At 39.1% G+C, this 16278-nt stretch overlaps 1 protein-coding gene across 3 annotated transcripts in view; it reads left to right on the plus strand.

Annotated features, from left to right (window-relative positions):
- Window positions 1-14191, plus strand: part of cdk6 (cyclin dependent kinase 6) — a 213743-nt gene extending 199552 nt beyond the window's left edge. For all 3 annotated transcript variants that reach the window (XM_068003147.1, XM_068003138.1, XM_068003129.1), the window contains exons 7-8: window positions 5158-5293; window positions 5666-14191. In XM_068003147.1, the coding sequence (XP_067859248.1) occupies window positions 5158-5293; window positions 5666-5812 (283 nt within the window). In that variant the 3' untranslated portion in view covers window positions 5813-14191. The remainder of the gene's footprint in view (window positions 1-5157; window positions 5294-5665) is intronic.
- The last annotated feature ends 2087 nt before the right edge of the window (window positions 14192-16278 follow it).

Here is a 16278-nt window from a genome sequence, read left to right on the forward strand (position 1 = left end):
AGCAGAATTGTATTCCAGCACAATCCGTAACCTCATGGCCCCGGCATATTCCTCACTCTACCATTACCAACAAGCCAGTGGATCAACCCTGGTTCAATGAAGAGTGTAGAAGAGCATGCCAGGAGCAGCATCAGGCATACCTAAAAATGAGGTGCCAACCTGGTGAAGCTACAACTCAGGACTACATGCATGCTAAACAGCGGAAGCAACATGCTATAGACAGAGCTAAGTGATTCCACAACTAACGGATCAGATCAAAGCTCTGTAGTCCTGCCACATCCTGTCGAGAATGGTGGTGGACAATTAAACAACTAACGGGAGAAGGAGGTTTGTAAACATCCCCATCCTCAATGATGGCAGAGTCCAGCACGTGAGTGCAAAAGACAAGGCTGAAGCATTTGCAACCATCTTCAGCCAGAAGTGCCGAGTGGATGATCCATCTCGGCCTCCTCCCAATATCTTCACCATCACAGAAGCCAGTCTTTAGCCAATTCGATTCACTCCACATGATATCAAGAAATGGCTGAGTGTACTGGATACAGCAAAGGCTATGGGCCCCGACAACATCCCGGCTGTAGCGCTGAAGACTTGTGCTCCAGAACTAGCCGCGCCTCTAGCCAAGCTGTTCCAGTACAGCTACAACACTGGCATCCACCCGACAATGTGGAAAATTGCCCAGGTATGTCCTGTCCACAAAAAGCAGGAGAAATCCAATCCAGCCAATTACCGTCCCATCAGTCTACTCTCAATCATCAGTAAAGTGATGGAAGGTGTCGTCGACAGTGCGATCAAGCGGCACTTACTCAGCAATAACCTGCTCACCCCCCCGATGCTCACTTTGGATTCCGCCAGGACCTTTCGGCTCCAGACCTCATTACAGCCTTGGTCCAAACATGGACAAAAGGGCTGAATTCCAGAGATGAGGTGAGAGTGACTGCCCTTGACATCAAGGCAGCATTTGACCAAGTGTGGCACCAAGGAGCCCTAGTAAAATTGAAGTCAATGGGAATCAGGGGGAAAACTCTCCAGTGGCTGGAGTCATACCTAGCACAAAGGAAGATGGTAGTGGTTGTTGGAGGCCAATCATCTCAGCCCCAGGACATTGCTGCACGAGTTCCTCAGGGCAGTGTCCTAGGCCCAATCATCTTCAGCTGCTTCATCACTGACCTTCCCTCCATCATAAGGTCAGAAATGGGGATGTTCGCTAATGATTGCACAGTGTTCAGTTCCATTCACAACCCCTTAGATAATGAAGCAGTCCGTGCCCGCATGCAGCAAGACCTAGACAAGTGCCAGGCAATGACCATCTCCAACCAGAGAGAGTCTAACCACCTCCCCTTGACATTCAACGGCATTACCATTGCCGAATCCCCCACCATCAACATCCTGGGGGTCACCATTGACCAGAAACTTAACTGGACCAGCCACATAAATATTGTGGCTACAAGAGCAGGTCAGAGGCTGGGTATTCTGCGGTGAGTGACTCACCTCCTGACTCCCCAAAACCTTTCCACCATCTACAAGGCACAAGTCAGGAGTGTGATGGAATACTCTCCACTTGTCTGGATGAGTGCAGCTCCAACAACACTCAAGAAGCTCGATGCCACCCAGGACAAAGCAGCCCGCTTGATTGGCACCCCATCCACCACCCTAAACATTCACTCCCTTCACCACCAGCGCGCCGTGGCTCAGTGTGTACCATCCACAGGATGCATTGCAGCAACTCGCCAAGGCTTCTTCGACAGCACCTCCCAAACCCGCGACCTCTACCACCTAGAAGGACAAGGGCAGCAAACACATGGGAACAACACCACCTGCACATTCTCCTCCAAATCACACACCATCCCGACTTGGACGTATATCGCCGTTCCTTCATCGTCGCTGGGTCAAAATCCTGGAACTCCCTATCTAACAGCACTGTTGGAGGACCTTCACCACAAGGACTGCAGCAGTTCAAGAAGGCGGCTCACCACCACCTTCTCAAGGGCAATTAGGGATGGGCAATAAATGCTGGCCTTACCAGCGACGCCCATGTCCCATGAATGAATTAAAAAAACACAACTTTGAAAAGCATTAAGCTATTAGATCTGATTTTCCTTTAAAAATAAAAGAACGCTAATGTACGTCAGCGTAACTTATTTTAAGAAATGCAGGACTGTTGTTGGCTTTAGTACATCAGAGTTCAACTTAAAAGGCAGAAATCTATCCTGAATTAATGTGGTAATTCCTAAATAAATGCAGACATTCAAGTTCAGTTTGCACATTTTTGTTGAATTTTTAATTGAAGTATTTTAAAATTAAATTCCTGTTGATATCTACGATTCTCAACTTTATATACATGCCACAGTGTTATAATCATTTCTGAGGCCCGCTGAACCTACCTATCTACTGTTAATTTTACAGAGTTTGTGAACCAGTCAGAATCCTGATTTAAGGCTGCCCTGAATCTAATATAATTATCACAATGAAGCATGACCAAAGAAGTATTCTTTACCACCCTTTCTCAATGAGAAGGAAGGATATAATGATGCTTCTCAAAATCCTTCCATCCATGTCAAAGGTGATGATAACAGCATCTTGATTTTGTAATATTATAACAAAGTGCTGTTTTCATAAGAAATCTTTTCTCTGATGGAGGTGAAGATTCAGAGAAGATGTACATTATTTTAATTACAGTGTCATAAGATGAAAGTGACAGCTCAACACAATTTATGCTATTGCGCTATGTGTTATTAAATAGAAAAAAAGATTTCGCCAAACACCTTATCATGAAGGCTGTGCCCCTTCAAAGAAAATTTATCCTCTAATATTCTAATTCTATTGTCATGCTGTGTATTTGCTCAGCGCCAGATGCACAGTATAAATGCAGCATCATAATACCGACCTTTAATTTACTGACTCGTTTCAAACTCAAGATAGCCTCCTGTAACTGAAGCCTCCTGTCGACTGAAGATTACTGGCTGTCCTGTCCACACTTCTCAATCAGTAGATGATACACTAGCAATACAGGAGGTCAGAAAATGATGTACCCGCTTTGGAGTACTACATGAAAAGCTCTGTCAGCCACCCCATCCCATGGAAGTACGAGCAGCTAGTATACCCGTACTCTTCCATCCATGCCGCTACATGCACGGTGCCAGTAATTTGCCAGCGAGTGCAGTATATTGGGCAGCATTAACCTCTCCCAACGTTTGGCAGCACAAAAATTGGAATCATGGAAAGAACAGGCTGGAAGTTCTTGGGGCGACCTCCTGGGGGCAGGTCAGATGTGGAACAGAACTTTGCCCAGCCAGTGAACGCATCCCTGAACCCATCCAAAATCCGGGGGTCATGGTAATTTGCACGGGAACTCAGGAGGAGTGGAGGGGCCGAAGAGGAGGTATTACTGTGTCACCCTACTGCAGCATAAGTAGGGCCAGTGTGCCAGCTACATATCTCTAAAGAAAGGTACATTTTTAAATTGCCATTAGGTAACCGTTGTTTCACAAACTTGCAAGCTCCACTTCCACTAGGATCTGATCCTAACACATTACGTATGCCTGCGTCAGGCAGGCATATTTAGCGTTGAAGGCAATGGAGGTGGGCATGGGGGGGGCGATGTAATCCTGTTAGTCCCACCTCTTCCAGTGACGTCCGCAAGGAACGGTGGATTGACGCAGGAAGTGCCCACCATTGTCGGAATTTCAGGTGGATACAAAAAGGATCCGAGATTTGCCCCCAATTCCTCCACCACCCACCCAGAAAGCTCTGGAACTATGCCTCAGATCAGAAGAATTTCCAGGCGAACTTTTCACCAAGTGTTGCTTACGCTTTCATAAAGGGCATGTTCATTCTCATATAGGATAATAAAATTATTTCAATATTTTATTATTCTAGTGCCTAGCTTTACCTTAGCACAAATACGCACAGCTCATATCTTTGTTGGTGTAGCTGTTAATGTGAGAATAATAGATTTCTACTCAAATTTCTATATTTCTGATTATTTGTACTGCATGTATGATTTTAGATAAGGGAAATGACAGAAATGTCACTTTTCCAATGGCATTGGGCAATTTACATTCACTTTCATATAGTTCTACAAAAGGGAAAAACACTGCCCTCCAGTGGCACATCCAAATTTTCCAGATATAACTAAATTTAATTTGATTGTACTTGACTGTTCCTTTCCTGACTTTTCATTAGTAATACAGGCATTCATAGTTTTGACTGAGAAACAATTGACTTGTCCACCTAGGGAGTCTTGCCTGAGACAGCTCTGCGGGTTCAGAGGCAGCAATGTGAAAATGTTAAGTTTATTCATGTTGCCAATAACCTTGCTGTCAGTTATTATTTTATTTTACATTAACAAGCTATTAAAATAATTACTGCACAATGTATAAAAGCTGCTCTTTTACACTAGGGCCTCTGATGTGACTGAGTGTCTCAGATCCTATTGACATTGAGGACACTATCAAAAAAAGTAGAAGTAGCTACAATATAGTTATTTGAGCATTAATAACCACATCCATCAATCAGGGTCCTCCATCCATTTCCACTATATTCTCATTGCTCTTTGACTATTGTAGGCAATAGCATGATATAGTTAACACCCACAATTCCCCACATTGGAGGTGAAAAATTCCTGTATTAATAAAAAGAAAATGGGAAAGGCCATTTTTCTCCATGACAAGCAAACCGCTTCCAAAGTCACAGGAACCTACAGCTTTGAAACCTGTGATTTCTGAGACTGTATGTTGATAGCAGGTTGCTAACTACAGAGAATAACACAGCTTTTCATCAACAGAGGAATTTGAACCCTATGGTGTGTGGCCGATTTGAGGCCTGCCACCTGGAGGATGACTGAATGCAGCTGGGCACTTTTTACAGCAAGGGAGAGAAATTCAAAAAGGAAGTCACCCAAACCACTCATATGCACCTCAGTTAAGACAACTACGGAGTGGTATTGATGGATATCTGACAGAAAGCAGCCTGTCCACTCTCTTGGCTGTGGAACGACACATTACATGGAGGAAAACAAGTTTAAAAAATGGGGAAGGGAATATAGAATTGAATACGTGCCATTATAAAACACAACTTCACACAAGCACATTATTATGAATGTGGTTTTATTCTCGAATTCATTTTTTTCCTGAGTTAATTTTTTGTTCTTTTACACAGTGTACTTGGTCTTCCAAGTGAGGATGACTGGCCTTGTGACGTGGCCCTTCCAAGAGATGCATTTTCTACAAGATCTCCACAACCCATACAGGACTTAGTACCAGAGATAAATGAACCAGGGAAAGACCTGCTGCTGGTATGCTTTTGTTAATATATCCTACATTAAGAGACTAATCTCTTTTTGTGGCCAAATCCAATCTTTATAACTGAAAAATGCAAAATCAATGTGGCTTATGTTTTGAAAACTTTCCAAAATATAAGCAAAATTTTCAAACTTTGTATATCTATAAATTTAGATATCTTATTCCTTATTTATGTATATTTTATATTATTAAAAGTTCTGTGTTCCTATATCTGATATATTATGGCTGGGAATTTCCTCGGAGCTGCTGTCACTCTGCCGCTGTAACTTTACTGAAGGTTTGGCGGAAGCCTGTAGAGAGATCTTCAGCTAAATTTAACTTGGAATTTAATTTCTAATCTTTTGGTTAATTTTTTTTTAAAACAGAAATTTCTAACCTTCAATCCAGAAAAGAGAATATCTGCTTTCAGTGCACTGTCCCACCAATATTTTATGGACCATGAGAATTACACTGAAAATCAGAACTTGTGTCTATCTCCAAACCAGTCTTCTTCTGAGGAGAACACAGCTTAACATCTACAAGGAGTGGACAAGTCTGTGTGATGTGCTGGATCTTTTTTGTTTAGCGTGGTTTTATTTGTCAAGCGTTGAATTCTTGATCAGACTTAATACTCTTGACTTAATACTCTTGAAAAGATTACTTGACAAATCAAGTATTTTACAATACGACACAATCTCATCCATATGCTGCTTTTGAAACATGTGTCCTACTTGTGCTTTTTCGGTTTAATGCCCCAGTGGAGGTTTACTGTCATTGAAACAATGCAAAAACTGTTGCAGCTTCTCTTCATCCCCACCCCTACCCCCAGGAAAATTCTGGACTCGATTAGCTGCTGTCTATTCACAAATGCTGCAAATCTTGTTACCTGAATGTGGAATGCTGCAAATGTGAAATATTTGGAACATGGAATACAGTCACTGCCAAACCCATCAGAGTTTTCTGTCCAGCTGCTACGGCCAGAATTCGAACGTTAAAGCAAAATACATACTAAATCTCCTAACTGACGAATGTAGTTATTAAATGTTTTGAATAATACACCTGAAAAAGTGAAATGTATTTCTGCAGTCATCGTCCATGGTGCTGTGAAAATTTTGGGTATGAACAATCTTCAATATCAACAAATTTGGAAAGAAGTTGCAGAACCCATTGGAAAGGTTGCTTATGTGCTTTTTACACAGCTCAGTTCCTGAGGCATAAGCAGGAACAAAAGACTTTAAAAGAAAATTGGGATTTAAAGAACTGCTACATCTTTTGCAAAGGAAAAAGAATAATAAAAAAATCAGGTCTACTTTTTTGCTTTTATAAAAGTTGTTGCTCATTCTAGGTGGTATTTTTATATATGCTGCAACAGAAGAGAAGCCAGTGCTACAGAGAATTTGGAACATATATCTTTAGGATTATCAAAACTTAACACATATCAATGTTTAAATGCAAAGTGAGGAAGTTAGTGAATGGATCACGTCAATTTTTCAATCCATGATGCTTTGCAAATCTCAATTGAACACTCCTCATATCTAGCGCTCGTAGAACATTGAATTGTATTATTAACAAGTCATGTCTGTTCAACTTAGGGTTGCCACCATTTGCCAAATCTAAAACCGGATGGCCATGTTTAGGGGCAGGGTCAGGATGGTATGATCTATTTTCTCTTTTGTTGATGAAATTCATTGAAAACTTGAATAGGCTTGATATCTGATTCATTCAGATAAAAACATACAGGAGTAAGTGGGGAAAAAATGAATTTCTGTTGTAAAAAATCAGACTTTTGTTCACCAGTTTACATTTTGGAAATTGTCTAAACTCCACTGATAAAGCAAAGTCTCCGGGGCAAACTGGATGGATGGCATCCCTAGTCAAACTGCAATATTACACGAGTGGATAAATACCCCATCATAGTTGAATCATTGTGGTGTGATACAGCACTGATGAAATGATGTAGTCCAATGCTTATTAGTATCTTCCTTGCAAACAGTACTGTAGCTATTGTGTTAAAGTGGAAAACCATCTGCTTCAGATGACTCCGATGATTTTATAGATTTGTAATCATGAAGTGCTTATATTTTGATTATAAATCTGGATGAGTGTTAAAGCAGATTTAAGAAATTATTGGTTTCATAGAATAGCTAATATTTGTATTTGCCTTGAAGCCAGACAGACTTCATTAAGGTATCAGTAATGGATGGCCTTCCTAATGAACGATCTGTGTATAAGTGAAAAGGTGCAAGGGAATAAGTGGCATTCATTACATATTGAAACTCTGCAGTTTACAAAAACTAAAAGATGGTGAGAAAGGCATATTGACTTTGATGATTTATTACAAATAAAGAGGGTTCAACATGGTAAAGTAACATAATATTGCAAGGGACTTTTATATAAAATAAGTTGAATTACCAGTTATGGTGTTTTAGTGACTAATGAAAACCAACCAGGTAAAATGATGATTAGAATGTGTATTAGGATGGAGTTTGAGGTACATCTCTAACCTCAGTAACTAGGATATGAATATATGTTCAGGCTTATGTCAGTACAAATGAATATTACTCACCAACTGAATATGTAAATATTGCAATAAAAAACACAAAATAAAGGGGATAATTTTTAACCTGTATTTTAACAAGACATTTATATTAAACTGAAGTTATAAACTTTCCAACAAAAATTTCAGGTGAATTAATGGAGTTTGAAGAAATGTACCTATGTGATTCCATTGCTCAACAACTACTCTGACAACGGTGCTTTTAGATAATATTGTTATCCTTCAAGAGAACCCTGAGGCTGTAATTTCTTTATTTTCTGAAATGGGTGAGGTGGATTTCTAGCAAGCATCTTCCTCCCTATTATGTTCAAGTGTCTTTTTCATTTAAATCATAATAGTTTTTCATTGAAATCATCCACAGCACCATTGTACTATAATTAAACCACTGTCTCCAGCAGAAATATGAACATGAAAATTAAGGAGATAGCTGGATGGATCGGGAAAGAGAAAAAAGAAAATAAAAATCGAAAGAAAGGGCAAAAGGTGTGAGGGAAAAGGAACAGTGGTTGTGGCTATTGTTAAAAAAAAATATTGATTCCATGGTTTCCTGCTTTTAAAGCTCAGCTGGTTTACAGATACATTTTCATTCAAGGGAATAAAGTGACCTGCAATATTGCAAAATGCAAATGTAGACTGGTATTTCTTGTGCTTGTTGGGTTGATATATGTTTGTCAGATATTGCAGTGCTACAGTTCCCTCCTCCAAACTGTGGGTCCCCCCGCCCCCTCCCCCTGCTGCATATCACAAATGTTAATCCCGCATTTAAAAAAAAACTATTACCTAATGACATTTCTGTTCTCTTGGCTATCTGTTTAAATTTATTTATTTTTTAATAAGATGTGCACAACAATGAAATAGTCTAGTGCTCATAGCAGTTACAGTACTGTGTTTGGTTCCTATAAGCAATATAAATGAGCTTTATCCTTGCTGCCTCAAATTCTACTTTATACTGCCAACTTTTTAAAAAATCTCAGATTAAAAGTTTTCCTAAACAAGAGATGTATTATATATTTCTATTTCACCAAGTGTTTAATAATTGAAATGCAGTCAGCTGTATTTCCAAATAAATTTTCTAGAAATTAGTTGCAGTTGTGGAGGTCCCATATGTCTCAACGCTCTCATAACCAGAAAGTCTTGTTTATGCAGTATATGTGAACGGTAGAGACCTCCGTTTTATAGATTCATTCGTATTTCAAACTCAAGTTTCTATGCAAAATGTCCAGTTTGGGATTTCATGGATTGCTGTCCATTGAATGCTTACATGGCAAAGCATCCTGTGGATGTCTGTGTATCCATTGAATATCACCACTGAATTGTGATAACCATGTATGCTTTACAATATAGACATCCATAACTGTATATCACTAGTCAGTCATAGGTATGTAGCTCAGACTAGCCAGTCATAGCGGTTATATTGTATAATAGTAATTTGGATCTTGACTGTCCGTCCCTGAGAGTATTTTATGTTGCTTACTAATTATAGATAAGACAGTATCAAACATAATCGACTTGTGGCCTTTTACCGCCATCAATATGGAAGTTTTCTATACTACCTTCAAATCCAGGTTAATTAGTGGATTAGAGTAGCATCTCAGTTAACACTTCTCCAAATAACGAAATAAACACAGTGCTGTATATACACAAATAATATTGCAAGTCAAGAGATAATACAGGTTACATTTTCACAGCTACAGCAAAAAAAGGTTCTAACATCAAAACATATTTCCTGATCAGATTTGTAAAAATTTAAAGAAGCACAGTCTAAATGAAAAATGTTTAACAAACCTTTATTCTTTAGGGACGGAGGAGACAGAAGAGCTATGTGTCATTTTCAGAACAATGATGTTAGGCATAACTGACATAATCATGCAAGCAGGCTTGATTTACGTTATTTCATTATGTGGTTGTAGTCAAACAAAAAAGCTTTGCAAAACTATTTTTCACAAAGACCATGATCCCTTAATTATACCTTTATGTTACTTGCATATAGCTAAAGAAAAGCCTGCATTTATACAGCACATTATCATGACTCTTTCAAATGTCTTAAAGCATTTCATGACACTGAATTAATTTGTTGTTATTCAGGCTTTTTGAGTTTTCTCTGAAACATTAGCCATGGCCATTCATTAACACTGATGTAAATGAATAGATTCTGTTGTAGTAATAAATGCTTGTGGTGTTGTTCTTTCTGACTATGGATGATAGTTCTAATATTTTAATAGCAAGCAATAGCACATAAATGTCAGCCAATTTAATCCATATTTTTCTGAAAATGTGGCAGACAGAAAGTACTAACTCGGTCCTTAGTTTGTTAGACCTTCCCATTTTTATCTCAAGACTAATATAACCAAACACTGCAACAATTAGTTAATGATATCTACATTTAAATATATAAATGGACATTTCAACTGTTTAAAATAAGTACTTAAAAGTGCTTCTTGTATTAAACGTTTTTTGTTTTATTAGGGTTCTGGGAAAGTGTAGCTCCACCCTTGTCTCAAGAAGATCTGAAAAGGAGGATATTAAAATGCATGAACTGCTCAGATGGAATACAAATACATTCAGATTCATACAGTTGAGGAATGAACTAGTTGAAGCATTTGATAGCTACAACAAGAATTGCTTTGTTTTCTTGTAATTTTAATTTTTAACAATTAGCAAATTTATTACTTTAAAGCTGCAATGCTGCATAGTTACTAAAAGAGAAAAATTATCCAATTTTAAAAGTAATCACGATGTTTAAATTACAATATGCTGCTCCACCACACAGACATTATTTAGTATTGAGAGGGAGAGACAGAGAATGTGATGAAAGAAAATTGAGAATGAGTGTTAAAACAAAGAAAGAAGTATTTTGTGAGCATTGAGAAGATGTGGGAATTGTGGAAATGGGTGACAGCTGAAGAGAAATAAGAATTAAGTTTAAAATAAGTTAACATTACAGGAACCAAAGAGTTCAAGGTTTGGGAAAAATAAATGGCACATACAATATCCAATGATCTAAGATGCAAATAGCAGAATTCTAAAAAAACACAGAAAATGCAGGAAAATATATATTCCATTAGCAACTGAAAAGGGAAAAAAATAGGTTAATGTTTTGGTTAACAGTTCAGATAGAGACCCTTTGCCAGAATGGGTAATACCTCTGTTAAAATAGCAGAGACAGGAATTGGAAATGAATGTATGAAGCGTTTATATGATAATATCAAGCAGGCTAATTTTTGTGCTCTCAAGTGAATTGAAGAGATTCAAAATATAGAACAAAACTGATTTATTGTGAAATGTGTCACACGATAACATGTGACCTTGCAGGAATGGGCCAGCAATGTGATCTGATCCACTTGTTGTTTGTTTTTTGGTAAAACACTATTCCTCAGTGTGTACCTGATTTCCACCAAGAGTTTAAGAGAGCTGAAATGTAAAATCATGGGAATAGATTGGGTGTGACGAGATAATTTAAGGAGGTTGGTGTGAAGTGATGCTCTGATTTGGATAATGGCTGGCTGTGTATTATTTCAGTGTTATGGAGTTACTTGTATTATAATGTAAATGAAGCTTTAAAACAATTATGCCAAATCTGCTCAATGGCTCAACAAGTTCATATAATGAATTGCTGAGCCAGAAGGACTAAGGAGGTCCCAAATTCAATCCCGAGTGTGTACAATCTCAGCTAGGGTGGCACTATGAGACACTACAGTTAGGTTCAGCATCCATGGGTTAGAAAGGGGAAAATCAGCCAGGATTCCTATTTCTGATCACTATCCAGCAACTCCTGGAGGAAATGTGAGCATGTGGTTGTCAAGTGAGAACAGGATTGTGCTTAGTGATGATAGCCTGCAATACTCACTGAAGATTCTCACATTATTAACAGTCACTTGAGTGAGGTATCAAAGAGTGGCCAGCAACTACAGAGTTGTACCAAACACAATGAAAAACACATTTTGACCACATTATTATTTCAAAATTTGGTAACTGAGGCATTCAAGCATTTAAGGAGGCAGTGCCATCACGTTAAAGTGTTTTACAAGGACTTTTGCAACCTATATGATGGTACATTATATATCACATGAAAAACCAATCTCAAGAGAGCACACACTAACAACCTATCTTTAAATGATATTGTTTCATATATTTATTCAAAAGTGTATATGCGTCAACCATAAGAGGGGTATTGTTTAAATATATCAAATAACAATATCAGTTTTACATTGTACAATGGTTTCAATACTTGAAGCTAAATCGTGCTTAGAATATTTGACATTTGAATAATATCTGGCCAGTTTAGAATAGGTAAAATCCACCATGTGCAGTTATTTTAGAACTGCTACAACCTGAAGTGTTGCAAAATACACAAGACACACTGCAATCTTTATTTGAATATTTAACCTGCAGTTGTAACAAATGCTTTCCTAGTTCAACACATCATGCCACATTACAATGTTTGCACCCGTTTCTGTGTGGTCATTAAATGATGTGTTGTATTATACTATACAATTTACCATGGGCTCAATATTGATGTAGTGTAGCACTGACATCAGTAATAATGCTTTACAAACCCTGTCACTTCTGTAAATTAACAATCATATGAAGGTATCACAGAGCAGTTAAATTATAAACCAGTTTAGAATCGGTTAAAACTACCATAAGTTATTGTGGACTTGCAACAACCTCAGGTTTTGCAAAATGCACATCATACTGCAAGTTTTATTTGCATACTTAACCCACAGTGAGTAATAAACACTTTCCTGTTGCTATTTGAAGCATATTTGTGCATTTTAAGATAGGTACATTTTATGATGTCCCATTAGCTATGATTTTTATTGCCTGCTTAACCCTGCACTGTAAGAGAATTTTTATTTTGCAAAGAATTAAATCAAATTCCAATGCTTTTCAGAACTAATACCGATATACAACTCGCCTGTGTTCATCTAATAATCAATTTCCTTAAGCTTACTTTAATGCAAAAATTATAATATTTAAAATAATTTTTTGAATTTTGTTTCATAGCTACTTTATAAACAGGCTGCCCATATTTAATCCCCTCTGTGAACCACACCAACATATTTTATGAACTGAGGCCTTGAAATTCCTCAGAACGCAATCCCAGCAGTTATGATGGGATCACATCCAATGCTGCCCTCCAGCACTGACACCCCAGGATTTTGCAGGGCCAACGGGAGGGCACCTCGTTTCCATGGACCAAGTGCCACTTTGGGTGCATTCCTGGTGCCCACTTGCCCCGTGCTCATGAAAACTCTCATGTTCTTCCTCCAACCCAACCAATGTTCCTATCGGTCCTGTGAACAATGGGGTCCAATATGCGTACACTTTTTTATAAATGCTCTTAATTTTGTGGAGGCCGATATGCCTCTACTCAGCATACCGGCCAACACACAAACAATGAGACCCAATTGTGGAACAGGAGTGGCTCACCACCACCTTCTCGAGGGCAATTAGGGATGGGCAATAAATGCTGGCCTCGCCAGCGACGCCCACATCCCGTGAACGAATAATAAAAAAAAAAGAAGCAGGCACTCCCGGCTTAGGGAGTTTCTCCCCCCTCACCCCCCTGCCCTGCACTCCCTGTCTATCATTTGCCTTGTATGGGGCAGATAGAAGTACCACCCCTTACAAGTCAATGAGGAAACTCCTGGAAACAGCGAAGACCTGGCAACTGGGTCTCCACCATTTTCCTGGGGACTCCCACGGAATTACCGTGGGAGAGCGGCAGAACCTCTGTGGAATTTTAACCCCATTGTCTAAAGCGTGTTCCCTCTGGGTCCAGATAAGTATTTTACAGACCTACTTCAAAAATGTTTATGATATGCATAGTATTTTGTCATTTTTCTATGACCTTTAACAAAGATCTTTTCTATATAGACATGTATAACAAATGAACTCTCAACTTACATGTTAATTTGCATTAAGTTGTAAAACTTTTAGATTATTTTTTGGTTAAACAATCTTATTATGTTGCATCGAATTATATTTATAGGTTCAAGTACCTGTATGACTGATTAAGCTTGCAAAGCAGGTGGTTGCATTAGTTTGGATGCCAAAAAAGTTTCATGGAACAAATGTTTTTATATTTATAGTAATTTTTTGTTGTGACAGCTTTGTACTTATAGAGCATTCCTGATTCATGTTTGCTGCTAATTTTATGCCTTGCCAGGGTCTACTATTTAGAATGTGTTGAAACAGGGAACAAGAATGCATTGGCAAGACACACCAATGCTAATGCTGCTTGTGGTGGGTGGACTTTTGCTGTCTGTACCTTGTGTTTTCTTAGCTTGAACTGTTCTTAGCTGCTACATCTTTTTATTTTGGAAATAAATAAATATTGTAGTGTGTACAATACTGTGTAAAAGTGTGCTACTTAAACTCCAAAATATTTTTGATAACTCTGTATTAATGGGGTGTTAAAGTGTGCACTATTCCAACACCAGGATGCCAAGGAGTATGACCACATCTGTCACCCCAACTGGTTAGCTTTTATTTAATGAGTTCCATCATCTTTTGTTGATCAGGTATCATCACTGCTAACACTTTTCCATTGCTGTGCAGTACTAACCTTAGCTGCCATTAGTGCTACGTTGTACAAAACAACCAACTATTCAACTGCCCTTTAATCTACAGAGGGAAGATAGTTGCTCTCTTTGAAAAAGCATTCAAAAACGATGTTTTGGATGAACCTTATAGTCATTTCCCATTGCAATAAGAAGAAACACGAGACTTTTAAAAATGTATAAATTTTCCCCTTCCCTGAGCCACCTCCAGCTGAAAGGTAGAAAGGACACCTTCATTTCTAGCCTTCTCTGATGCTACTTTGCTTATTGTTGCATGGGAGTGAATGGGAATGAGTTGCTCTCTAACGTTGCCTTTCTTTCTGTGGTAAAGTCCCTGGCTTTTGCTCAGCACTTGTCCACAGCAGCATTGCTGAGATTGGAAGGGAACTCAGTAGTGTGGAGATCAGGAGCTAAGCCCAGCCCTATTCTATGATGCCATGTACCAGTGCTTTATAGGGCTGCGCCACCAAGCTCAGAAATTCAATTGGGTGGCTATAACGAGCTGAGCTTCCTTCAATGTGTTCATGCAAGAAATGAGTGAAATTTTTTTGCCGGTAATTTTTACCAAAAGAGTCAACATGAGTGGAAAACAGGAATCCTGTTTTGTATTCACACTGACTCTTTTTGCTAAAATAAACAATAAGAAGGATTTCACTTCTTAGTTTGTTTACCTCGTATATTATAAACAATAGATGAACAAACTAACACCAGAAAAATGTTGGACGACTGCTGAACATAGTCATTCACCATTACACAACAGCAATGTCAATAATTTTCCATCAAAGGCAGTAAATTTCAAAACATGAATATTTGCTGTAGAACTGACTTTATGTAACCTCATTTAAAAAGTAAAGCTAAAGACTAAAAACAAGTGAACTGTTGGCATGTACTCTAATTTGAGTCCAGACATTCAATAGCCTAACTTTGCTCCCAGATAGTATACTGTTGATCAGAATCCTTCTTGCACATGAAACTGAGAACTTGAAAACGTGTTGTGTGGCACTACCACCGTGCTAAATGCAATAAATTCAGAACAGATCTAGCAGCTCAAAACTGGGCATCCATGAGGCGCTGTGAGCCATCAGCAGCAGCAGAATTGTATTCCAGCACAATTTGTAACCTCATTGCCCGGCATATTCCTCACTCTACCATTACCAACAAGCCAGGGGATCAACCCTGGTTCAATGAGGAATGTAGAAGAGCATGCCAGGAGCAGCACCAGGATACCAAAAAAATGAGGTGCCAACCTGGTGAAGCTACAACTCAGGACTACATGCATGCTAAACAGCGGAAGCAACATGCTATAGACAGAGCAAAGCGATTCCACACCAACGGATCAGATCAAAGCTCTGCAATCCTGCCACATCCAGTCGTGAATGGTGGTGGACAATTAAACAACTAACGGGAGGAGGAGGCTCTGCAAACATCCCCATCCTCAATGATGGTGGAGTCCAGCACGTGAGTGCAAAAGACAAGGCTGAAGCGTTTGCAACCATCTTCAGCCAGAAGTGCTGAGTGGACGATCCATCTCGGCCTCCTCCTGATATCCCCACCATCACAGAAGCCAGTCTTCAGCCAACTCGATTCACTCCACGTGATATCAAGAAACAGCTGAGTGCACTGGATACAGCAAAGGCTATGGACCCCGACAACATCCCGGCTGTAGTGCTAAAGACTTGTGCTCCAGAACTAGCTGTGCCTCTAGCCAAGCTGTTCCAGTATAGCTACAACACTGGTGTCTACCTGACAATGTGGAAAATTGCCCAGGTATGTCCTGTCCACAAAAAGGAGGACAAATCCAATCCGGCCAATTACCGCCCCATCAGTCTACTCAATCATCAGCAAAGTGATGGAAGGTGTCGTCGACAGTGCTATC

This window comes from Heptranchias perlo, chromosome 2 (genome assembly GCF_035084215.1).
Source record: "Heptranchias perlo isolate sHepPer1 chromosome 2, sHepPer1.hap1, whole genome shotgun sequence".
NCBI classification, from domain to species: Eukaryota; Metazoa; Chordata; class Chondrichthyes; order Hexanchiformes; family Hexanchidae; genus Heptranchias; species Heptranchias perlo.